This window comes from Cottoperca gobio, chromosome 8, assembly GCF_900634415.1.
Source record: "Cottoperca gobio chromosome 8, fCotGob3.1, whole genome shotgun sequence".
NCBI lineage: Eukaryota > Metazoa > Chordata > Actinopteri > Perciformes > Bovichtidae > Cottoperca > Cottoperca gobio.
In genome coordinates, this window is record NC_041362.1 from 1,583,702 (window position 1) to 1,603,741 (window position 20,040).

The 20,040-nt window shown below is 43.4% G+C and overlaps 1 protein-coding gene across 1 annotated transcript in view; it reads left to right on the plus strand.

The window, feature by feature from the left end:
* The first annotated feature begins 1,259 nt into the window (after positions 1-1,259).
* The window catches only part of grin2ca (glutamate receptor, ionotropic, N-methyl D-aspartate 2Ca), a 59,699-nt gene continuing 40,918 nt past the window's right edge, over positions 1,260-20,040 (plus strand). The window contains exons 1-2 of the mRNA XM_029438738.1: positions 1,260-1,356; positions 18,588-19,032. Coding sequence (XP_029294598.1) covers positions 18,604-19,032 — 429 coding nt within the window. The 5' untranslated portion in view covers positions 1,260-1,356; positions 18,588-18,603. The remainder of the gene's footprint in view (positions 1,357-18,587; positions 19,033-20,040) is intronic.

Below are 20,040 nucleotides of genomic sequence, written 5' to 3' on the forward strand. Positions count from 1 at the left end.
ACGGTTGAAAAGGAGGCTGTAGTATGTTGAGAGTTGTAAGGCAGAGGGAGGAAAAAAATCAACGGGAGGGGTGGCGGGAGGGAGGCAGAGAGGAGGGAGGGAGAACGAGAGGATAAATCCTTACTACATAATGATTAGAGCTCACAAGCCCTTCCTGTGACACGGAGTGTGGGAGTCAGGATTACAGCCGGCCAGTGAAGCCAGAGTGACAGCTCTGCGGATGGAGGAAGGAGGGGCACAGGTAGGAAGAGACAAACAGGAACAACAAGTGCAGTTAAGTGACGACCGAATACACAAGGTGTGTTTCAAGGGGAGGCAGGGGGCGGATCCAAGCAACACAGACATTTTAGGCGATATTTCCAAACTTCAGCGGCTGACTCGCATCTGTCCCCCTGCCACCGGCCATCTGTCGCCGGCCGCCGACAGCCTCGTCCCAGGCAGCTGGATCCTTTTTTCCGAGTCTTACTTTGATGGAGCGGCCACAAGAGCGCCGCTCGCACCAGAGGAGGGTGAAGGAGGGAGGCTGGGAGATGAAGACAAGGGTCACTCCGCGCAATCTGTGATAGATGGGACTCACAGTGTGGACGGGTGTCTCAGCCAAACATGGAGTACATCTGTGTCTGTGTGTACCGGGCGGTGACGGACAAGACTGAAGAGTTTTTGGAGGATTTGTTTTGCGCTGATATATAACTTGGTGTAACTTTCCGGCAGCTTCCGGAGCTTTTCTGAAGTCTCAATCTCCAGCCAAGCGAGGAATTATCTTTTCCCCAGAGGTGAGCAGCTGCTGAAGACCTTAAAAAAGCAACTGCTTTACACACAAACATGCACGCGGACAGGCTTCTCCTCAAGGCATTCTGGGACATCTTACCTGAAAACCTGAGGTAGCTGTCTCAACTTTAACTCTCACCTGGAACGTTTAGCCAGGAGCTCAACTGCGACTGTGAACAGCCGCGATTTGTTCATTTGTTTCTCTTTTTCCTCCTCCTCCTCCGGCGGCACCTGCTCAAATCGATCTACCTCCATCACTCTGTCCATCCTCCTCCTGCTCCTCCTCTTCTTCTTCCCTCCCCCCTTTTTTGCCAGCGAGTGATAATGTGACCTTCTGCCAAAGTGCTGGAAACCCTGCCACCGACGCAGCGGGCTCCTCTGTTGCTGCCACTGAAATAGACTCAAACAAGTGCAGGGAGAGGAAGAGGAAGGGAGGAGGGAGAGGACGAAGGAGGGAGAGGAAGAGAAGAAGAGGGCCAAAGGGGAGAGAAAGAAGGAAGAGGAAAGGGGGGGGAAACAGCACAGCTGAAGCGGCAGACACGGGATGAGTGGTGACGAGCCGGAGCTGGATGTGGATTGCCAACACAGGTAACGGATCACCTTCATCTCCCACTTAGTGCTGCACTCACACGTGTCACTGATCACTGCTTATGCTTAAAGGTGGACAACATGTTCTTTTTCACTTTAAAAACTGAGTGTGGAGTATGCTATCTGCTTCTTTTTGTTTGTGTTTGGAGGTGTGTTGTAGTTTTTAAGTAGCCCCCACCCTCCTCCTCCTCCTCCTCCTCGTCCTCCTCTTCCTCCTCCTCCTCTTCCTCCTCCTCTCATCTGTCAATAGAGGAATTGTCTGAGTGCAGAGGATCAGATCAAAAGCAGGACTCGACAGGATGCTTGTCAGGGGATCAGACAGCACGCCGTGTTTGGCTTTTGTGCCGGCTGCAGGTGTGTGTGTGTGTGTGTGTGTGTGTGTGTGTGTGTGTGTGTGTGTGTGTGTGTGTGTGTGTGTGTGTGTGTGTGTGTGTGTGTGTGTGTGTGTGGCTGTAACTGTTGCTTTAACTCAGCGAGCTGCCGGGGGGATTAAGCAGAGCGGATCGATGCGTCATTGTAAACAGTTAGAGCAGCTGAGAGGGGCTTTGATACCTGCCCGCTGGACCTGCGATGCTGCCGCTGCTACAGCTGCTACAGCTGCTGCATGGGAAATTGAACTGCCACTAAAGAGTGACTTTTCAGGATGCCAGAGAACGAGGGGTTCCTGTAATTAATGGAGGATCCGTCCTGGCACTTTGACTCCATGAATACAGAACAGGTTGTTGTTGTTTTGAGGCATGGGACGGCTCAGTTTATGTTGTAGGAATGCTGCGAGTGATTGACATGTCACAAAATGAAAGATGAACAAGACACGAGTCTCCACTGATGACTTTGTAAAAAGGTGTGAGACCTTTAAAGTTAACCCGGAGAAACAATCAAAGCAAGGCCATAAATAAGAAGACAACGAAGCAGCGGAGCAGAACAGGGACAAAGTCGTATTTCATACCAACACTGCCACTCTCAGATTGTAGCTCATCAGCTGCAAAGCGTAATAACCTGTAGAAACAGCTGCTTATCAGCAATGTGTCCTCATTACAAATTGTCAAGGTGCCTTGTGCACCAGGTGCCAAACACACAGGGAGGAATCCATCCATAACAGCTGATCAGACTGAGTAACCGGCCTTTTATCTCAAAGCACCAGTTAGATTATTCCGTCATGGACCGCAACAGCCTGTCCGACTGAAATGTATTGGTTAGACACCAGTTTAAAAAGGAGAGGTCAGGGGAAGGGTTGGGTGTTGGTTTGGTCAAATCAGCGGCGACAGTGATGCAGCGAGACAAGGAATCCACTGGGACGTCCTACAGATCAGATTCACAGCAGTCCAGTGTTTCCTTCAGGCTCAGTTTCCAAAGTAAACCGTATATTCTCACTTTGATCTGCAGTAGTATCTGGTCGTGCAGCTCGCATTGATCTATGCCGCAGCTGTGGGACGGATGTGATGTGATCATCCATAAGGGTTTTAATGACACTGATGTCAAAAATCATTAAGACGATTTAGATGTTCCTGCCTCATACTAAAGGGCCAGTTCACCCAAATGACAGCCTTTAAAACAGTGATTCCAACTAGAGGTCACAAGATCAATCTTAAAAATGCTACATGTACATGTACGCATGTACAAATATCTTCTTGCTTCTAAAAACTAATCCAATGAAACAAAACATAAATCTCCTCACAGCCGCTGCTCTGCAACAGTTCCCAAACAAAAAGGAGTGAAACTATTTGGGGATTCATAAGAAACTCAATTGTCATAACTAGCATATGAGGTGTGTTTAGTGAGGTCACAGTGACCTTCGCCCACTAAATTATAATCAGTTCAACCTTCAGTCCATGTGGACGTTTATGCCAAATGTGAAGTAATTGCCTCCATGTGTTCCTGACGTATCGCGCTCACGTTTCAGACTCCAAACGTTCACGGGAACGTTATGCTTCCACCAATGGCTGCTGTCGGTGCTGACGCATAAAACCTGAGCAACAAGGAAACAAAGAACTCATTTCCTGTTCTCTTAATCCTCTCATCACTCCTGAGACTATGTTGCAGAATTCTTCTTGATTATTTCCCACTTTTCTACACATGCAAAAGGTTTTTGCCCAAGTGGATTCAATTTCACTCGGGGTAAAGGTGATTTGGGTGAACCGACCCTTTAAAGTAAAGCACAGATGTTGTTGTAATATCTTCCCACAGTCATCTGTCTGGATGAAATGTTGTGTTCCTCCTCTGGCTTCACCTGAGAGAGAGAGAGAGACGGTGTGAACGCTGCAGCACCAGTTAGGCAGCTGAAAAATGGCTGTTCATTATGTTATGCCAACCATATCCCAGCTTCAGTAATTGGATGGAGCGGTATGTGTACGAGAGCAATAGGTGCATGCAGGTGTGTGTGTGTGTGTGTGTGTGCGACAAGGCAACATGTGACAGGAGAAACCGATGGGAGTATTCTCAGCCCATCACACACACACACACACGCACACACACACACACACACACACACACACACACACACACACACACACACACACACACACACACACACACACACACACACACACACACACACACACACACACACACACACACACACACACACACGCAGAAAAAGCAGTTTTCAGCGTCTGAAATATGAAGATTTCCTGATTTTCTCTGCTTATATCATACACAAGGGAATATCTTTGTGTTCCAGACTCACGAAACAAGACATTTAAAGACGTCACCTCTGACTTTGAGATACTGGGATGGACAATGTTCACTGTTCTCTGACATTTCTTAAAATCGCAGTGACGGTTTTGGAGGATCGTCTGTGCTTCTCTTGCTTCATCAGTTTTCCTCCTGTTGGTCTTCCTGGCAATATAACTGTGTGTGTGTGTGTGTGTGTGTGTGTGTGTGTGTGTGTGTGTGTGTGTGTGTGTGTGTGTGTGTGTGTGTTCTCTGTTTCATGTAGTGCACTGTGGGTTGATTTATTGTGTTCCTTAACGTGAGATTTGATTGTGTTTGTGCGTCTGCGTGTTGTCTGTAATAACGTATGTTTGTGTTACTTGCTTTAAATGTTTGCATGCATCTTGTTTTGAAACACTAAAGCTGCTTTCTGTGCCAGGCCTCGCATGGAAAAGAGCTTTTCTAATCTCAAAGGCTTAAGTGCGGGGTTAAATAAAGGTTTAATAAAATGTTATAGAGCAAAGGATAAATCAAGAAAACGATGTGCAGATTGATCGATAATGGAAATAATGGTTAGTCTCTAATATAATGTAGTGTAAGGACCCTCATTACTATAATACACTCAGGGGAGGGGGGACTTCGGTGTGAAGGTTAAACCTCAGATTGGTAGATGAACACGGACACACGACTACCAAAGTCCTCCTTGTTTCACACATGCAGTTCCAGTTTGTGCTGCAGCAGTCGCGTGTCCTTACAAACAGCAGCTGTAACATTACATGCACAGGACACACGTTACTAATCCTCATTACAAGCAGGACACGAGGGATGCAACAATCGTTATCGATTCATCTGACCATTATTTTAAATACTTTGAAATGTCAGAAAAAAGAGTAAAATGTCCACCACAGTTCCTCAAAGTCCAAGGGGATGTTTTTAAATGTCTTGTTTTGTCCAGAACCCAAAGGCATTCAAGTTATTATGATATGAAACTGAGGAAAGCAGGACATCTTCGTACTTTCTGCCATTTCTGCAGGACAAATGACTTATTGATTAGTCACTAATGGTTACGGCTCTACAGAGTTCACACTCACTTAGCTGTGCCTTTAGTCGTGTAGTTAAAAGTCAGACACACACCTAACATCCCTCCCTGTTTCTGTCAGAACCAGTGTCTGCTGACTGGATACTTTCTAAAGGAAGGGATGTAATGTGTGCTTGTGCTTTGTTTGGTATAAACATAAGAGGACCTGGACTGCGGTGCAGAAACTTGGAACGAAATGACAGAACATATTGTGATTCTAAAGACATCTGAAGAAATGACATTGGGCTGGGACGCTGTGAGTCTGACGCGGGATAGACTGATCAGTAATGAGCAGCCACGTTGTTCAACAGAACCTGCAGAAAGCCCAACTTAACACAAAGTTGAAAACGAACCTTGGCGAAGAAGCCAAAACCAAAAAGAAAGACTTTTTTATGGACGTCTTACTCAAGTATTACGTTCATGATGCAACATCCTATACAATGAATTATCTTTTGCAGGACTCTTTCAGGAAAATGGCGTCCTGCTGTGTGGTTGCGAGTGAGGCTGGAGCTCCTGTTTGCAGCCTGCAGGCAGAATAGAACAACCTCTGGGTTTGTATCTCAGGGTTAGCAGCTGCTTTGTCAGCTGTCCAGCTCTTCCACCAACCACTAAGAGCCCATGTGCTTAATCAATTGGTAAAAGAACAGACCTCACGCCATCTTCACGGTCTCTGCAGAGGGGGAGGAGACTGACAAAAAGGAGGAACACGAGGCTTGGTGCTTGGTGCTGGCTAAAGAGATTAAAAAGCAACAGGGGGCATGCTTACATAGACAACTGTTTTAAATGGATCTTGCACTGATTGACAGCCAGTCACAAGCATCCAGGGGGGGGGGGGGGGAGGTTGCAGGATATCAGAGCAATGTATCCAAGGTCATGAGAGAGGAGTAGTTCATTTCATTCAGAATCAGGCAATGCTGCAACAACACGTGATCCTTTTCCCGCCAATTTGACAGGCCGCTCCTACGTGTTCAAGTACAGATCTGTGTTGCGATACTGCCGGTGCACGAGTCCTGGGGGGGGCTCTCGTACTGTGCGGGCTATCTGATGAGATCCTACACTCGGGGCTGAAGAAGTCTGGCAGGCTGTGTTGCTCTTCCTCCCCAAGTTTATGGCTGCGCTCGCGGGCACAACAGAGACTCCCGGTCCATTTATATTCATGGCGCAGTCCCGCTTGCACCTCGTCTAACGTCCTGTCCCTGTTGAGAAGGAAAACTGACACGTTGTGGGCTGAGGGGGGGGGCATCTCCTCTGTTTCCCTGTCATTCTCCTGCCTCTGGTAGATCCTGACACCAACCTGAGTGTTTGTGCATGTGTGGCGCATATGCAATTTGTAATACAGGAAATTGATTAGCCTAATAGCTTTCTATTCAAAGCTGCATGTGTGCCGCTTAATTTCTCACAATTAGCCCTGAGCGGCGACACGGTGGGGAGCGTCTCCATGAAGGATGATGACAACGATAACCTTAGAAATGAAGCCCTCAAAGTGTGTGTGTGTGTGTGTGTGTGTGTGTGTGTGTGTGTGTGTGTGTGTGTGTGTGTGTGTGTGTGTGTGTGTGTGTGTGTGGAACAGCGTTGTGAACAAGGAAGAGCAGTTTGACTTTGCGTGATGAATCTTAAGAAATGCGGCTGGATACTCTGCAGGACTGTGTAACAGAAAGTGACAGGGCGTCCTGGTGGCTCAGTTAGCGGGGGCCGCGTGTGATCGTGACGTAGTTAAGGTTTATTCTGGCTTCCTTTTCTCTCCCATCTCTTTTCCCAATTCCTCTTGTCACACCTAACAAATACAGCCCAACGTGCTCAACGGACCCAGAGAGACTTTCTAACAAACATGCACAACTTTTAGCACTCGAGTGGCGTCAACACGATTCCCACAACATGAAGAATTGTTTTCACTTTCCTGGAGACTGTTTAGAGCAGCAAGAATCAATGCATCATCTCCGGGGGAAACTATAAAAGCCGGAGTTGTTTATGACATGCTCTGATTGCTTTCCATCGAGCAGATTTACATGTTTTAGCAATTATAGGGACAGGATCTGTCTGTCACCACATCAACCCCCAAGTCAGTCATCCACACAGCAACACCAGCAACAACTCTGTGGCACGTTACAAAAGCATTCCTTTAAATGTAATATTTCATAAATCAGTATGTGTGACATGAACATTGATTAAATGTATCCTGCTCACAGAGAATTATTACAAACACCTGCAGCCTTAAAGACATTTGTTTGATTCTGTTTTGATCGGCATGGAGCTGGTAAAGAGCAGAACAACATCTGCAGCAGCTGAAAGGCCACAGCTTCTTTAAGTTTAAAGGAGGGTGATAAGTAACAGCTGCAGGTTCCTTCTGATGCTTTTCTGCCCCGAGGGGCCACAAATGGACAGTTGGAAACTTTACTTTGTGATGAAGGTCGTTAAAGATCAAATCTATTTCTAATCCCGTCTTTGTTGCAGTGTTCTGTGATGTGCGTGGGAGATTGTCACTAGACATTAACACCGGCACATTTACTGTTGACCTTGCTGTCCTTTTGTTTCTATAAATATACACAAAGCTGTTTTTCAAATATATTTATTCAATGCTTTCAATAGTCAAGATGAGTTAAGGCTAAAATAATAATATATATATATATATATATATATATATATATATATATATATATATATATATATATATATATATATGAACTGGGCCTTTAAAATGATTGTAGTTGGGTTTATTTTATATATGCCTGCTTTAAATACATAAGCAGGACAGAAAGAGGAAGAAAACATTGTCAGTGCCATATAAAGCACTGATAGGACCACAAGACCAGACACACAGACACACACACACACAGACACACAGACACACACACACACAGACACACACACACACACACACACACACTAGATTAAAAACAAAGTGGTATGCTCATATGTGGATTAAGTATGTGTACATGTGTGTGTATGTCAGAGATCAGCTGCATGTGTGGGCAACCGCCGAATCAACTGGGAGAGCAGGCTGATGACAGCTGGACCGGTGGAGGGGTGGGGGGGGCCGTCTGGTTCTGCACGGGCAGCCGCGGTTTCAGCTTAACCAGGGTCTTACACTGATCCCTGCTCCACATATGGATGTGCATGAGGCTGAGCGTAGGGGACGCCAAAGACTGACGGAGGGACTCTTCCTCCACGCTGCAGGTCACCTGCCGCTGCGGGTTAACGGCCCGGTCAGCCAGCGCGGTCAAAGTAGGAATATTAATATCAAACGGCGTGTCGAGGTCCTTAAGCCTCAGGTAAACATACACACATGTGTCGCGGCAAAATGGATTACATTTGCAACGCCATTGTAATCTGCAGCCTCGCAAACATTATTACCCTCCGAACACTTGCACATACAATCTGTTCAATTTCGGTACACGGCGTGCTGACAAAGCGACCGCCGCTTGATGGAGTGTGGCACTAAACGCAGTAAAAGTGATAAAGCAAAGAGGAGAGATATATATCAAACATCTGTCCGCTGACTGGCAAGCACAAGGACTTGTGTCCTTGGATGGGAAAACCCTGTTTGGCTTTTTTACTTAAAAGATGATCTTGTTGGAACTGCTTTGATTCATCTGCTGCATTATCAAAGTATTCAGACGTGTTTCATTGTTTTAATGTAAAGTGTGACAGACACAATGATAGTTACACTACACATGCTGACGACGGAGCTTTGCTCCAGCACTAGACGGGATTTGAAAGACAGAACTGTAATAAAGCACAATGCCACAGCGTTCCATCTGCTGTGGCATTTAAACCTGCTGATCAAGCCCCTCTGAAACTACAGTCAGGAAATCCAACTGCTCACTTCAGCTCCACTCCTCTCCTGAATATTTAAATCCTTTAATGCACACAGATACCAGCCAAAGCCTGAATACCCTTCAATTGATTCCTGTAGTGTGTGACAATGTACAATACATTTTAGGACCCCCTCACTTGTACAACCCCCCCCCGGCCCTTGTTCAGAGAGCAGTAAAGATCGGGTCAGATTTATTGGGATTTCACCCGCGCTGGTTTTCATCCCGTGGCAGATCAATCACTTGTCATGTATTGTAAATGTAGAGTCGTGAATGTCTTAAATATGGCAGCAGTGCCACGGGCAAACGTGAAGGCAGAGGGTCTGTGACAGAAACCAATATCACTGAGTGAATCTGTTAATGAGCTTGTGTATCAGGGGTCAGCAGAAACAGATAAATCATGTGTGCTTTGGCCTGGAAAAGCCACCATTGTAGTTTCACTTTGGGTGCACCTCGGTAGGAAACGCTGCTGGACACTGGCTCCGTCTTCTTTATGATGACGTGAGGCAGCCATTCATCACATGGCCATGATACAGAAAACTATACCATAAAGAATAGAGTAGTAAATCAAGGGTTAGCGATGGCCAACAGGGGAACTCTCAGACTCACTGCAAGAAGTAGGCATATGATCTGACTTTCAGAAAACAGGAGCAACCAAAGGTGTTTTGTCAATGAGTCCAAAATAGACACAGATATGAGTTATAACTAGAGGCTGTATATAAGAAGTGGACGTAGCCACCGTGACGTCACCCACTGGTTTGTGGACTGGTTCGCCGCCACCTTGTTTTTTTCTAAACAGAAGTGACCCGAGAGCGTGGCACTAAGAACTAAAGATACTTTTAACCAACCAAAATGTTACAATTAACTTTCATGCACTGAAAGGGTTAAAGTTGTAACACGAAAACAACGAGCACCCAAACCAGACATGCCGTGACAATCTCAAGATAGACAGACCATGAAGCAGACGCTGCTGGTCTGTTTTACCCTAAATGGGAGCATACTTTACAAAATGAACATGATCAGTAACGAAGAAGACTTGAAACTACAGATTGAGACATAAACTCATCAGGGAAATGTTTACTGAGGTAAAAAATCAACTGAGAAGTAAAGTCATTTTCTCATAGACTTCTATACAATCTGACTTCTTTTGGCAACCAGTGGAGTCGCCCCCTGCTGGCCGTTTAAAGAATGCAGGTTTAAAGCACTTCACTTTTCAGACCTGGAGGTTCCCTCATGTAGTTATTACTACAGACTATTCTTAACTGTTGTTTTTCATTTATCGCCTTTATAGTTGTCTCTATATTTTTGCTATATTTTATTTTGCATATGTTCCTTTCACTGTTTAAGGACAAGTAGCTAATTAATCTGCTTAAATCCACCTGAAGAGAATAAAGGAAATGAAAGGAGACATGACTCCTTGTGTGATTGGCAGGAGATCTATGTATCAAACAATAAAAGCAAAAGATATATTCCCATCAACCCTCAGATTGTGACTGAATGAATAATTGTGAGGTTCTGAGATTGAAGCACATACAGAGGAGGGCAATCTTCTGTGCATTAATATTTGATAAGATATTTGCAAACTTACTGGCACGAGTGCAGGAGTTGTTTGTACTCTGCTGTCCCACAGAGGTTCGCTAAATGCAGCTTTGGCTTCAGTGTTTGTTCCCTAAATGTCTGAGCATCGGAAGTCCAGAATGAGGAGCGAACATGCAACTTCTTGTCACGTTTATTTAAACAAAACAAAAAAGTACAAGCACATTTACTGCTGCTGTCTGCTACTTGTAGGGATACTTAAAGTATAAAGCTTGGAGCATTTTATTATCCATCTGTCCTTCCCGTCAGGGATTAAAGCAATAAAAGCGACGTTGTTCTGGCCATTCTTCTCTGCGACTTCCACCGTCTAATGTTTGTTATCTGGACTTTGGTGTTTGAGAAACTGCTCTAGCATTGTTAATGAACTCAATTTCCATTACTCAACGTCAGGCCACGTAGAGCTGTGCCAGACTCATTATTATAACAGTTGTTGTCTTAATTTGTTTGAATATAATCCTCGACAAAGCTAAGCAGGATGTGTGTCATGTTTATGTGACTCTGTAGAGATATATAACTAAAGTTATTCAAATGTCTTCGAGGAGCAGCCAAACAACTCACAGAGAAATTATACACTGAGGACAATTTGTCTTGTGTCTTTTGCATCCTGAACAAACGTCCAACGATCCGATCGGGATATCAGGGACAATAAGAGATGTAGCTTTATTTATGATGATCTGATTCAGCATTTCCTAAACGATCGGGCAGGACCTGCAGGGGGGGGGGGGTCAGAGATAGATGCTCGGGCGCACAGATACGTATGATTTTGGCTGCAGATATTGTTTTGTTTATCCGAGATGGGTCACAAGATACTCCAGATGAATCACATTTAGACCAGTGGAGAGAAGCTTTGGAGGGAAACTGAATACAAAAGATTACTTTTGATTTGACATTGACTCAAACCTGTGGACACACGCCAACTATGTCAAGCTGGGGGTATTTTTGGATGCTTTTTTTTATTTATTTTTTGGCTCGTCACCTCTTTCTGCTCTCACTGTACTTATGATGCTGATGACTCTACGGATTAGTTAAATGTTTGTGGATTTAAGAAGATTAGCATGGCTGTATTTTTTTTTATTATCAGAGATTAATTAAACATATTCATACAAGTGGAAGCAAAAAGAGGCGTGACCGTTGTGATTATATGGTGAGTGGAGGTCAAATATCCGTTAAGTGCAGAAAACATTGATCCTAATTTGGGGATAATTTACAAAGTCACAAATTTATGGTACAATGATTTTAAATAGTCGCAAAATCCCACAGTTATGGAAGCGTATCATCTTCATTTCAGGCTGCTGTTTGTGTTGCATTGTATTGAAAGAAGTTTCTAATATTTAAAGTGTAAGTCAATGGGGGTGATATCAACACAGTCTCCCCTAATGCATGCTGGGATATTATTACAGCCCCCTAAAAGCCTGGACAGGATAGTCTGCATTGAAAAGGATGGATGGATTATCTGTTAACAAGCTATATCTAATAAACTTTAAAGTGTGTAAAGATTGTACGAACACTGAAATTAAAAGAGTCCAAAGCACAAAAGCTATGAGGAGTTGATAGTGACACATATCGATAATGATGACAAAACAATTACTTGGTCAACTGCTAACAAAAATGTTCTAATCCGCAATCTGTTTGAACCAAATCCACTCCAGATACTTCATTCGTAGCGTATTCTAAAAACATATATTGAGCAAAGACTTCTATTCAAGTCTTCCAAACACTTTGCCTTCTTCCCAAACGACTCCTGTTAGTGTTTTCTGATGTGAAACCCCTGTCGGCAGGTTGAAATCTTACAAATCACCATGAAAAATGGATAAAGGATAGGTGTTCCCTGTCTATACTGGCCCTCAAGAGATCCCCTTTCAAAGCAATTCCAATGTAAGTGATAGAAACAAAATCTAAGTTCCTCGTTCTGTTTAAAAACTCCAGCCGTTCCAGGGTTGCTGTATTTTTACTACAAAATGCCTTCTTTGTGTTGTTCCTCTTCCATAGCAAAGGCAGTAAGCAGGGTGTTGAAGCTCAAAGAGGAAATGTTGTACTTCAAAGACAGCAACTTTGGAAAATGCTCACATGATTTCTCAAAATTAGCCTGAAATTTGTTTCAGCCGAACAATAAAAATGCGTTTTTACATTAAAACCTCTTTAGAAAAGGAACTCTTTGCAGCCAGTATGGACTAGGGAAAGTCGATGAGTTAAATCCTCCGTCTGTGACCCCTCAGTCGTCGGTTTGGCGCAGACCCCTGACACACTGAGCGGACAAGGGGTGCTACAAAGCCTACAGCCGGAGCCGCGACTCAACTTCACTATGGGCCTTTAAAAGCCGAACCACCGGCGTCCATGAGAGGAAACGTAAACGAATAGTCCAGCCAAATCTAATTTGAATAAAAAAAGCAGTATGGACAGAGGGAACATTTACACAAACCAATAACCCTTTCAATGTCGTTGGGTTACGAATGGAGTTAAGATGCACTGGACAATGTGATCCTCTTAGGTTTGGTGAGAGTAAAACTTATCCCAGTTAAAAGAAACCAATGTTGACTGTTGATAGGAGACAGGAGACAGGAAATAAACAGCCTTTAACGCATCCATCCACCTCCACTCCTTCCCTGTGAAGTTTTATGGGGGTATAACTAGACAGGAGTCGTAAATTCACGAGGCCTCTGGAGATCTTTGTCACTTTAACATAAACATGTTGTATTTGGGTGTTTAAAACAAATGACTGGTGTCATTTTTCTCAGGAAGTCAGCCATGAACTACAAGGACAACGTTAAGACAGTCACAACACATTTCAATTCTCAAGCCGTGTATTAAAGCCTGTATTGATAAAGTGTTATTATAGAATCATTTTGTACGGTGATGCAGCGGATCCTCACTGGAGGTCCCTGTTGGTTTCTTGCTCTAATTAGCTACTTTACTCATTTATACACTAATTTCTCTTGTGACTTTGCTTTTGTCAATTACAGCATTGTAGCTTAAGTGGATGGGAGATATAAGGCAAGGTTGGTTTAAGGAAAAGTCAAATCAGTTTTCCTATAGTTTAATAATAGAGGTCAATAAAGGTCATCGGTTATTAAATGGCTCTTGGAACACGGTGCGATATCGGGAATTATCCTAGAAGGTGATGTTGTAGATGGTTTGGATGGTCAGCAGTTTCACTGATGATGACACACAGGAGGGCGAGTTTATCAGCATGTGAGCCATAGACGCAGCGTACTGCAGATGCATGGCGGAGTGTATTGATCATGTAGCAGAAGACGGGACAGGTGCACATTGTTAAAGAGCTGCAGCAGAGGCGTCAAGCCCAGAATATAAAAGCAGTCGTTAAACACTGTGGCTGCCGATGAGACCTCACTTCTCAGCCAGATGTATTTACCGTTGCGTTACGTTTAATGAGCTGGATTAGGAATCTGCTGGAGGACTCGACAGCTCAGCGGCAGCTCGTCAATAGATGGCAGCTTTTTATCTGACTTCACAAATTCATATGGTCAATATCAGAAGATTAAGAGCTGTGGAAGTTGAGTTATATAGAATATAATAAGAAGAGACTGGGGAATGCATTGTGGGAAAGTTACTTTCAAAGTCAATTCAAGACGCTGGAGAGGATGCTGGCGCTGCTTGTTCGCCGCTTCTCTTGCTAGTTCTTAGCACTTTGAGTTTTGTTTACGCAAATGAAAAGTGCGCCTATAAATACAATTTATTATTATTATTACTGCAGCAATTACTGACACAGCAAAGAAATGGCATTTAAATAAAGATGTATACAACTGTATTATAGATTTACTACCCACAGTTGACAGAACGAATGTGCAGGTTTAGGAGTTAGGAACAAAGACAGTATGAAATAAGAAAATAAATTATACTATGAAGGAAAACCAATATGTGAGATTACAATATACATAACATACTGCACCAGGTGTGTATTAAATTGCGCCCATATTCTCATCACTGAGTCTGCAAAATCCATACATATTGAGCAGGAAGTGTCAACGTGTGCAGGAAATCCCATTCACCTTATCAACAATATTCAACATACAGGAGCAGATAACATACGTAGAGGCTGAACATGCAGGTGTCCTATTTGCATTATTACCTGCTCAGTTTATCAAAACGTCCAGGTGTCAGGAAAGCACAGTGAAAGACAATTATGTGATTGTGTAATAAAGCCCCAGAAGTTATTTTGAATGGCGGCTAATTCTGTAAAGAAACTGCTTCCACCATATGTCACCCACTAGAGGGGGATAAGCACATCTTAAATGTTTGTTAGTCAAACAACTCTGGAGAGAATACAAAGAGTGTCAGTGAGAGACTACTACTGGTTGTCTCGCATTAAGTGTTATTACATCCAAACTGTTTTTAGAGTATTCTCAATGTTCTCGTCATCAATAGAACGGTACAAAGGAAAGTGTTTGAGCTATTTTAAAGTGACCCTTAGAGGTTATAAGAACAACTTCAGCTATTTAAATAACCTACCACTGGGAGATAGGACTGTGCTGTGTGTGTGTGTGTGTGTGTTTGTATTGATCATGTTGCGGGGACCCATATTTTTCAGTCACATTGTGGGGCCTAACCTCCCAAACATCCCCAAAAACAGAGACTGAGAGACGACCTGCCATCTCAACGCCTTCTTTCCTCAGGCCATAATCCCTATCAATAGCCCAAATAACTGGTACACATGTAGTTGGTGAGAGTTTGAGATTCAATTTAAGAGACAAAAAGTTGGTCCCCACAAAACCATTAAAAGGTTAAAGGTTCAATGTGTGAGATATGCCAGAATTTAAACTTAAAACATTAAAACAATTAACTAGCATTAGTATAAGTGTATCTTATAAACCATAATTAACCTTCTGGTATCTTTAGGGTTCTGTCGTTAGGAGTATACGCTTAAAAATAAAAAATAGATATTGTGATAACCTTTTTGGCCACACCGTCCAGCCCTAGCATGTGGTGGTTATGGTTAAGTGTGTTAAGTCTCTCGGGAATGTGCATACTGTATTGAATGTGTGTTAATGTGCTGGATCACTGCTGGAGGTGTAAATGTGTCTGTATGTGAGGGAATGTGAGGATTATCTCACCCTTAACCTTGAGAAATGAAAGTCATGTATGTTGTTTGCCTTTTTGGTATGCTAACAGTTTTCACACAATAATTCAATATCAAAAACAGAAAAAGTGCAAATGCTTGCCGAGAGGAATACCAATATGTTGTTATCTGTTTGTTCATCATCTGAGAAGCTTTGAAACACATCTTTACAGTTACCAAAAGTTAAATGTCTGAGTGTAATAACCACTTCCAGTGTTGAGCCTCTGTACTTCTCAGGCAAGTGATAATTACACTGCAATAATCTTAAATCCACATTGTTTGCAGCTCCAGCTGTTTGAATTGTAAAGTCACACAGAAAGTGTAAGATGCTGTAGTTATTTATGATCAGAGCAACCACTGAACAATCTTAGTGTCAATATGTTAACAGAACATGCAACACACATGATTCATTGTCACTGGGTAGTTACAGGAGGGAAGATATAAAGTGGCCCATTAAGACAAACAACAAAGACAACTGAAAGGTATTTGGTTGCAGTTAATGAACATATACTGATCAACAAAAAGCTTTAGAATAGCTGCACATGTGTTGCAGACAAGCAAGGGAAAATTATTTACAACCTTAAAAATCTCTGTAAGTCTGTAAAGTAGCATTTTATTTTATCATGAACTACGACGTCAATTGATATTATGTAACCTAATTATTCATTATTTACATATGCTTTGTTATACTTCTACTCTACAATATTTAACTTTTTACTCCACCACATTTGGTTGACACTTGTAGTTACTTTCTACAAAAAACAAACATGTTTATATGATTTAATGCAGTGCTATACTACTAATCTACTACATTATCTAAAAGTGGACAAACTACAGCCTTAAATGACTCTTAAAGTGATAAAAACAGAATAATATAATATTCTATGTGTAATATTCAGTGTGACTAATGCTGAATGCAGTTTGTAGCAGGGTCATGACGCACACAGCAACCTGTCTGCTGCTCACGGCTCAGACTACAGTGTGCACCTTGTGTCTGTTAGAACCGCGCTTCTTCTGTGTGTCGTGATAATTTGCCGTGGATGTACCAAAGTCATGCACAATCCACAGAGAGTTTTGATCCCCAACATCAGAGCGAAGCCTTCAGCGCTTGTACACACAGGAATGTTTTTTTTGGAGGATTTAGGCCACGCACAGACGAAAATCCTCTTTATGATTTGGTGCAGTTTACAGGTTCAGCTGACTTTTAGTTTCAGGGGTCAAGGCCCAGCAAATCAGTACCAATCTGCTATTCAGCTGCGTCACACAGCTTAGCTGATTGCACTATTCAGAATCTAAATATTAAATAAGTCATATTGGATGCTCCTGTTTGCCCAAGCTGGTTGGTTATTTCGTTGGCTTGGATTTAGAAGGTGTGTTGACAATACAAAGCCTTGTCACAGATATATTGATGACTCGTTCCCTGTTTGCTTTAATTCTACATGCACCACCCCAGGTTCCGACCTTCATATATCTGCCTCAGTTGTTTCCCTGCCTTGATTAAACACATGGTAGGTCGAAGCTTCTAAGCATTTTGACCACGTACGTTGCTCCACATCAAAACCATTAACCCAAACTATTCCACTGCTGTCGCAGCTGAAACATGGCTAATGTCATTGAAAGGAATGTGGCAGATGCCCTCTCACAGTGGGGACTAATCAATTTATAAAATGATTTACGAGCCAGCGCCTACCTGGAGAACCACATGTAGGACATAGCATGTACAGCTTCCCACGCATGTGTGACGTCCAGCAAGTGACATGACTGGAAAAACAATCCCATGATAACTATTGTAGTGACGCACCACCCTAGCGTCCCTACCTCTTTACAGCCTGCCTATTTACCTGCCTGCCTGTGTGCAATGTTTTCTAAAAAGGGAGCTCACGCCCTACACAGGAAGTAGAACATAGAGAGAAGTGCGCCACACAGCTACACTGAGCCTCATGCAGTAGCCAAATCTCTTGATAAGTTTATACACTACAATCAAGCCGTAGGCCATGACGCCTGGCAGGGATTACCGAGGGATTACAATATATTCACCCCACTGGGATTCCATCACATGGTGGATCAGATCTCTTTGACAGAGGACCAGTGTGCAGCACTCTCTCAGGGCCACAAACACTACTGTGACAGATTTGACAAAGAGTCTAAGTCTGTCTGACAGCTCAACACAAACCGCTGTCTGGCTACAATGTGAATGTTAAACCAACGCTACAGGGTTTGACATCACAAGCTCTGTCGTGGCGTTTCTCCTCCATTACCTTCCAGAGGACAGGAAACAAAGCAATTAGGGTTTTGGGCAACAGTTACTGGTTTCAGTCCAGTCCATTAGTGATGGAATGTTGCACAAAGAGTTTGGGTTCTTTTAAATGTTGTTAATGCAGGCTTTGCTGTTTGAATAATTCAAATGTCAGTTTCAAAACTAGAAAAGAAAAACTTTGGCAAACAGCTTACAAACCATAATAATGACACTGGATGTCAATTACTCAGCATAGCCAAACACATGCCTGCAGACCTTTGGCAGATTAAGTTTGAATGCTTTGGAAATCTGAAAAAAAAAATCAAGCAACAGCTTCAAAAGTAATGTCACGAGAGAAAAATGATAAATCCTCTTGTTCTCCATTTGTTGCATTAAAACACTGGACACCATCTGTTGGGTTGGACCGCAGAATACAACAGCAGCAGGGTGGCAGCTGCCACCCTAAGACGTAGCAGGCTGGCCACAGCCTCATGTCACACGCTGACACACTCTAAATATACTATTCTGGGCTCCGTTAATGGCTCTTACACTGTCTTAGTTATGGCAGGCTGGCCAGCACACTAAGCGCGATGAAGCTAAAAGGTCATTGATCAAAATAAGCCAACTCGAAACAAAAGGCAGTTTGGTTGCCCGGCAAGCAGGCATTACCGCGCATTATCACAACATTTAAGATAGACAGCAACTGCTGTGTATCTAACATGCCAATCCCTTTGCTGACCCCTCCCTCCACTCTGACCCCTCCCTCCACTCTGACCCCTCCTCCAGGCAGTAGGTGACTGAGATGGGCGTTCGTCTAGGCTGCTTGAGCGACTCCCCGTGGTGGCCGCCGCCGCTGCTGCTGCTGCTGTTCTGCACAGTACCCTTCTGTTCAGGACGGCCCTTCGGGATTCCCACACCCGCTGTGAACGTTGCAGTGGTGTTCAGTGGCTCGGCCTACCAGACAGAGATCAAGGGGCGGTTAAGTCGGGAAAACTTCATGGACCTGCCTCTGGAGGTGAACCCCATCACTGTGCTGGTCAACAACACCAACCCGCGGGCACTGCTCACCCGCATCTGTGACACCCTCTCCACCAACCGCGTCCATGGAGTGGTGTTCGAGGACAACGTTGGCTCCGAGGCCGTGGCGCAGATCTTGGACTTCATTTCCACTCAGACGGCTGTGCCCATCGTGGGCATCAGTGGAGGCTCTGCAGTCGTCCTGCCATACAAGGTCAGTGTGGGGGCAGGGACGGGGGAGTTCAAGGAAAGAGCTGGTTGGGGTTTACTTGCGGGACCCTTGCAGAATATAATGTTAAAGTAATAAAACTATAGCAATTTAATAAAGATGTCCCCTTGCATTTGCATGAAATATGCCCCACAACTATATTTCAAGCATTCAGGCTGCACTCAGGTCTATATAATAAAAAGAAATACACTCACGGCAAACAAGTGCACTTGTAAGTCTGATTAGATTTTCAGGTAATTTCTTATTGATATCATTCACAGTCATCAACTCACAGACGATACCTCCGCTAAACAGAGAGCTGTAATAAACACAAGAAACCACAGGATGAATACAGACCAGCCGCCGTTGAACAGCAGCACTAGAGATGCCATCAGCTTCAGTCCACCATTGGGTTGTAAATCATACGTTATTTTCTTAATGTTATAAGCTAAATAATAGGGTCTCAAATTCATACGCTAACGGGGGCAAACCAATGACTTTTCATCATTTCTCGCCATAATCCTGATTTGTAACTGCTATAAATTCCAAGCTTTAGGAGACTTATGCAGGTGTGGAGCAACAGAGGTATAATATCTCCAGGCAGATCACTCTGAGAGTGTGAGAGAGTATAGTTTCATACATACTGAATAAATAATACACACATCTGTGATGAAGCAGGTCCCACTCTTCGTCTTAAACAGTCTAATGTAAGTATTCAGATCTTTAGATCTAGTAGACCGTACTACTTAAGTATCAAAAGTAAAAGTGCCCAAAACTATTAGTACTGCCGAACAGCATAACATACTGTGTCACAGATTGTAGAGTATTTCATCAGTATTTTAATGTATTGTTGGTCAAGGTGACGCTACTGTTTCTACTCCATGCATTGTTGCTTTAATGTATAACATGATGGTAAATACAAGTGTCAAATAAATGTAGTCGAGTAGAAGATATCCTCAAGTAAAGTGAAAGTATCTTGAACTTGTGGCTAAGTACAGTACTTGAGTTAATTAC